Source organism: Halyomorpha halys, unplaced genomic scaffold (assembly GCF_000696795.3).
Source record: "Halyomorpha halys isolate HHAL.00 unplaced genomic scaffold, Hhal_1.1 Scaffold483.1, whole genome shotgun sequence".
Taxonomy (NCBI): domain Eukaryota; kingdom Metazoa; phylum Arthropoda; class Insecta; order Hemiptera; family Pentatomidae; genus Halyomorpha; species Halyomorpha halys.
In genome coordinates this window covers 1,004,780-1,011,757 of record NW_027110578.1, presented here as the reverse complement: position 1 = coordinate 1,011,757, position 6,978 = coordinate 1,004,780, and the positions used below count along the sequence as shown (strand labels likewise).

Genomic DNA, 6,978 nt, shown 5'->3' with positions numbered 1-6,978 from the left:
AATCCTCCTTAGCCTCCTATTCATAAAGTATAAACATTTGTGTTTACATGGATAAAAGTTGTATTGAACGGAATTAATTAGCAAACACTCTAGAATCAAAATAAACAACGAACAAACGAAAAACGACAGGACTTTTTGAATGCCCTGGTACTTGGAACTGGATACCTATCTTCATAATAAGATGTATAGTTTTTGTTTCTTTTATTTTATTAAACAGGTAATGTCATTTTTTTTTTCACTCTAATGTAGATAATCCCAGTTTGGGTATATACTATTTGATAGTATATTTTTCAATTCCTCTATGCGCTTAGACAAGGCCCAAATAGGTGCAGCATATTGGATACAACTCAATATAATCGACTCATAAAGCTTCTGGCACGCACCCCACAAGATTATTTTTGCCTTTGTACAGGTACTTTTGATTTTTGATACTATTTGCTGCATCTCACAGTTAAAGAGTCCTCATGAACCAAATGATATACCAAGGCATTTATATTCAGGTACTCCTTCAACAATGCTCCCCTTGAAATATAGGTTTTTACCTCTTTTAGGCCTATTCCTGTAAGTTCTAAACAATTTTGTTCTTCCTACATTAATGATTAAGGAATTTAATTTGCAGTATTTATTTAAAATATTTAGGTTCGATTGGACAACAGTCACAGAATTCCCAAGCAAGACCAAATCATCCAAGTAAATAAGGGTCATAATTTCTTTGTATAATATCCTTATTAATATAAAAATTTATGTTTTTATTCTTACTTAAATTTATATGTACTTCCATGTACACTATTATAACCATTACTTTTTGTGTATAATTTTTTTAAATATATAAACTGAAATGCAGAAACCATAGAATTTTTCTCATTTGGCTTGGAAAAAAAAAAAAAATAAATAAATGCTTAAACTGCCACACCAATTATCTAATAAATTATAATACAAACATTTTACTTACATTTTCAGCTTGCTGAACTAATTTCAATTCAGTTGTCAGACAGTGTTTGATTATATGGATAAGATTCAGAGGGTTTGTGGCATAGCGTTTCTAAAACAAAAATATAAAATTTGAAGAGAACCAAGACATCATTACAATTTATGTGATAGTTCACTATTAAATTTAAACCCCACCTGCAGATTACTGGCTGCATCAATAAGTTTGATTTTGGTAATGAAGTGTTCTTCGGCAGCCAAACTGCTTGCTCTAGCTTGAAGCTCTTGAATAAGCATGGAAAGCAAACTTGCAGCATACTGTTCATGAGCAGGATTTTCTGGATCCAACTCAGTCCTACAAAAGTAGTCGTTACTTGAAAAAAATAAAAAATTAGTACTTATATTGCCCATAAATAATTCTATATCGATAATAAAAGAATAATTAATACATAATATAATGATTGAAGAAGTTTGAAGGGGGGGGGAGGGGAGGTACGGTCAGCAATGAACAACATAAATAAACAAAACAATATTTATTTACTTTATGCCATTTCAAACTGAGTTTCAGGTCTTTATCAGGGGTTATGGCGTAGAAGTAAGGCCTAAAATGCAGTCAGGCCTACCTTCTACACCATAACCCCTGATGTAGACCTGAAACTCAGGTCGAAACGTCGGCCTAAAATAAATAAATATTGTTTTGTTTATTTATGTTGTTCTTTGTTGACCGCATCCTCTGACAAACTTCTTCAATCATTAATCTATGGTCAACTATCTACACCTCATTATGGATACATAATATATATTGATTATAAACATTTCTGATAGATACTAAGGGAACTACATATAAGTAAACTACTAACAAATGATTTATAACAATAAGCAAGTCTGCTCCTCAACAGACCAAATAATTGGATTATGGTCTGAATTCAAAGCTTACGCTTTTATCAGATTAAGAATTATTTAACTATTAGCTATGATAAATATCACACGTTCCCAATCACATAAACTTCCTTATTGCTACTGCTTTGGGTGGAAAGAAAGAAAAAAAAAAAAAGTTTGCTCAAGTATGCCCATCTATAAAATTATAGGAAGAATAAAAGTTCAAATATGCAACAGCAAAAAATATATAAATTTTCATTACTTCTCATTCATCGTTTTTTAATTGTATTAACATCTTAAGAGTATTTTCTCTTCTTTAGGACATTTTTCAAATAAACAAAACGATTATTTTCACAATCAAAAATATTTATAAACTGTACCTACTTAAGTTATTTCATTGCATTAATATAATAAAATGTGTACCTAATTTATTTGTAAGCCATATTAACATAATTTGTTCAAATTAAACTATTAACATAATTTAATTATTATGGTACTCCTAAAGATCTGATATATCCATATAAATATTATGACTCATTTTAATTGAACATAATAGGCGGTGTATTTGATTACACAATTATTTCGAGTATACAGCTCAGTACAAATGAATTTTCTAATATTTGAGGATTTAAAAAATGAAAATTGTTGTTTTATAATATGCAATGTTGAGCCAGCGACATGATATTTTTTACAAATGCTAATGTTGTGTTATCCTAGATAGCAATGTTTTCGAAATTTTCCCAAATCCATACTAAGCCACAACTGATATAATCCAACTATGAACTCCATTTTACCAATACATCATTTTTTTTTTATCCTGTTAATTGTGATACTATTATAACATTATTATTGAAATTATATCTATATCCAAAAGCCTTAATATACAATTTTTAGATTTTTACAAAGTTCATTTTGGGACAAAACATGCCCAAACAATACCTTCTTTTTTTAGAAAAAAAAATATTGGCAGTTAAAAATAATCATTTCATTACATATTACATTGCTGTTAGTGGAAATGGCCTATCAAGTACTATACTTCATGTTAAAGAACCATTCCAGATAGAAACAATCAATTATGACGCTTTTAAAAATAATTTTTCTTTTACCCTCCATTATGACACTGACACTAATACAAAAAAATCAAGCCCTGAATTTTCCATGGGTAAACTTTATTCCGATTTTTTGACTGTTTTATTGTGTTCCTATCTCCTTATTTGTTATTTGTAAGTAATAAGTCATCAGTTATATTTGGTTTATGAATAAATACTGATATTTTATTTATTTTTTCTCATAAATTGAAAGAATTTTTTGTTCATAATTGTCATCATATACGCCATTGTTGTTATATTGGATCATTAAATGGCAGAAATAAATTTTTAACCTTAACTTTGACAGGTACTGCTTATGAAAGGTCTCAAATCATACTTTTTCTCTTGGTTACCTTACATTCCAAATATTTTGGGTGAGGTGTAATCTATAACTTTTTTTATTTATATATCTATAAAACCATTATCATGTAATTTTGTAATGCATGTGCTAATTTTGTCCTCAAATTTATTTAATAAATAACATCTAATTTTTCTGGATGTTGTTTTTGTCATTTAATATTCTATTCACCTTATCCATAAGGAGAGTATAAACTCTCTATTGAACAATATTACTTGTTTTTGTCTGATTATTTTTTTTAATAATGTTAGTTTTCATAAATTTGGTGCCTTTAAATTTTCGCTGAAATAAAAAACCAATGTAGGTAAGAATTTCATAAAGTGAGTTCAAGAAAATAAAAATATTAAAAAATACAGTCAATTTTAAGATGGATACATAAAATTTAAATAATAAAATAAAAGATTAGTTTAATATCTACAAGTACAAAATGAAATTGAAAAAAGAATAAGCAAGATACTCAGGATAATTGTGCAATCAAGCAATGAATTCAAAGTAGGAGTCAAAATATTTATAAATAAATATCAGAAGATTAGGAATATTCTGATATGGCTTAAAAATGTAGGAGGTACTTATTTACAACAATAATGTAACAAAATAACTTATATGGAATAGAGCTTATGAATATTTTTAATTGTGAGAATGAATATCTTGAAAGAAAAAATCTCTAAGATGAAAGAATACCTAGAAATGTTAATAAAATATGACAAAAATACGAATTAATGGTTTTTAATGCTGAATGTTTTGAACTCTCACTCTAACAAAATGCTATATTATTTAACCTCTAATTTTTATTAAACTTCTAAAATTTATTAGAAGTTCAATAAAACATCACAATTAAAAATAACTATGTACTGTGATGATTAACTTCTATTTTTTTTCTTTTTTTACAAAGATAGTCCTTCAAACATTTTCAAATACTGTGATATTGCACATTTTAATCAGACATGGAAATAAGCTAATTAAAGTTTGTCATTATTCTTCAAATTTAAATTCTATAGATTTAGAGGGGTATTAAAAGTGCTAATAATAATAATTTACTTTAACCAGATTAGTGTTTTAAATCAACCATGTAAAAATTTATTTTGGTTTAATATTTCAACTAAGACTTGTCCTTAACATTGAAAAAATATTTTTTTTTAAGTAAACAGATTTTAAAAATAAATACCAGCTAGTAATGACCAAACTGCTGATCAATTTCTCAGTTGATATAAAATCGTGGAAGATTATTGATTGACCGTGTGTGAAGATGAAAGGAATATGGTCCGGGTGCGGTCAAGAAAAACTCAAATAGTAGAAATATACTAATTTAATGAGCCAACGTTTAGCCAACGTTAGCCAACGTGACATGATATAAAATCATGCACACTATATATTCTAAAGAGACTGAATTTAACCAAAACCCAATTTCTATTAGCTTTTTAACTACATGGCAACTTAAAACATATAAAATACCCACTCAATGTTTCTACTTCCTTTAGGATAACCCATAAATTTTGTTCCAGATAGAGTATTGTGTGACATGATGCATAAGGATGCTAAACCCAAATGTAAAACACTATATTTCTACCTAATTTATTAACTAAAATGAAAACTGTTCAGGAAAACTCTAATAACCTCTATTTTTTAAAAAATTAATGGTTAAAAGATTCATTTAGATGAAATATATTGAAACATTGTGATTGGTACACAAAACAAAATATTTTATATATAATTAAAATGAAATTAACAATTATTTAGATTTCAAAACTAAGTTATGAGTACTTTTAAAAATAAAATTCAAAATTAATTAGATTTTCCTGATTAACAGAAAAACAGCTTATAACACATCATGGTGTCTGCCTTGGCTAGATATTAGTCATCGAGGTTGTAAATATTAATTTAAAAAAAAAAAAAAAGGAGGAATGGGTTAGACAGTGTCAAAACTAAACATTACTAACAACTAATTAAAAATTAGTTTCTTTACAATAACAGTATAGCTAAAATAACCATGTATGGACAATACACTTGAAATGATAAATTCATATCAAAAATAATATGAACATCAGCTTCCATTTATGTAGATGTAGAATTTACTATTTATAGAATTTATGTTGGCAATTTAAAAAAAGCCATGAGTACTTATACGTTTAATTAACACTTTTACTTATTAATTTAGATACTATTTAGTATAATATGTTCAGACGAAGCCTAAATTGACAAAAACATTAACAAGATCGTAATTTTGTGATATTACGGACTTAAGCTCTTAAAATCATTCAATTGTATTCTAACTTATATTGAATGTTAATATACTCACTCCTCATAAATAAAGAATTATAATAAAAACTCAAAATGTTCCTGTCAAATATGTGTCATTAATTAATACCAACACAGCTATAAGAAGAAACAAATCGTACTTCTTTTTAGTGAAGAAAAAACTGAGCGAAGTATCATAGTTATGGTAGATCTACAAACATTTTCAAATTTGGCCACTGACTACAGCTGAAGTAATATTAATAGATTAGTAGTCAATCGATGCAGGTCAGGCCCAAATTTAAGATAGTAAATATAAATAGGTAGAAATAATTACAAATTTCTATTAGGACTAGTTAACTAAAACATAAATACAAAAGTAATAGTACAAAAATGATTGAAATCTTTCAATATTAAATGGTAACTTAGATGATTGCTTTAAAACACTACTCATTATTGAAGAAATAAGATGACCTCATTAAGACAAACAAAAAACTGTCAATTAGACAATACTGTATAACTGAAACTTACATTTTGACAAATGGAGATTTAACTATCAATCCTATTTTAGTTCAAATATTTTTAAAATGCTTACAATCGCACAAAAGATTGAAAACTAATTTACAAACGAAATTCGTAAACTCTTAACTTAAAAATTTCAAAACACATACCATAACTTCTCTTCAATCCATGGTGCTAGAAAATGTCTTACTTCAATGGGGAAATGTTCCCCATATACTGCTCTAACTTGTTGCAAGGCTTCACCTTGCAATTGCTGTGCTTTGGCCCAGAGTGACATGGAGCCCAGTAACCTAAAATATTTACACTTTCAGAGAGTACTTCGGCACTTATTACTGTAATATATAAATTCTACTAAGAGAAGTACATCAGATGTTAACTAACTTGAAAACACAAACATCAACTACTAAAAAGTTCCACAACATTAATCTCTTTTGTCACTACTAAACATTAATGATTTTGATTCACAACACAATTAGGTAGTACACATTAAAATACTAAAATTAACAAACCTATTCCGAGATTTAGCAGTTTCTCTGATTATTCAAAACTAACAAGAATAGAGCTAACAACGCAAAACACCAATAACTAATGAGCACTGCAGGACTGTGAAAACTAAAACTAGAGATAAACCATAACATAAAAATGGCGCATGTAAAACTGCGGAAATATGTGTAACCAAAATCAGTATATGTTTTTTTGAGAAATAAATATTTTAATGATATTTTCAATACATATAATTATTTCTTTTAAGAATAGAAATGTAAATAGGCCAATTTTCACTTTTTACTATTTAACATAGTATTCAATGGAGGAGTTTAAATATTTTGTTTAGATAAAAATAACATAAAAATACATCAAGTTGTTTTTATTATATTAAATGAAACTATTTTGGTAGAAGAAATTGAGCTTTAATCCTTTAAATCTTATTTTTAAATTAAACTGATTCATGATCAATAAAGCATTTGCGTCTTA

General features: G+C 27.2%; 1 protein-coding gene across 6 annotated transcripts in view; it reads right to left on the bottom strand.

The window, feature by feature from the left end:
- Stat92E (Signal transducer and transcription activator Stat92E) overlaps positions 1-6,665 on the bottom strand; it is a 40,947-nt gene extending 34,282 nt beyond the window's left edge. For 4 of the 6 annotated variants that reach the window (XM_014424893.2, XM_014424896.2, XM_014424897.2 and 1 more), the window contains exons 1-4: positions 6,516-6,665; positions 6,156-6,296; positions 1,126-1,300; positions 953-1,042 (exon numbers count right to left, since the gene is read on the bottom strand). In XM_014424893.2, the coding sequence (XP_014280379.1) occupies positions 953-1,042; positions 1,126-1,300; positions 6,156-6,283 (393 nt within the window). In that variant the 5' untranslated portion in view covers positions 6,284-6,296; positions 6,516-6,665. Of the gene's footprint in view, positions 1-952; positions 1,043-1,125; positions 1,301-6,155; positions 6,297-6,515 lie in introns of those variants that run through there. The other 2 variants (XM_014424895.2, XM_024362324.1) reach the window with 2 other exon arrangements.
- Between the last annotated feature and the right edge of the window lie 313 nt (positions 6,666-6,978).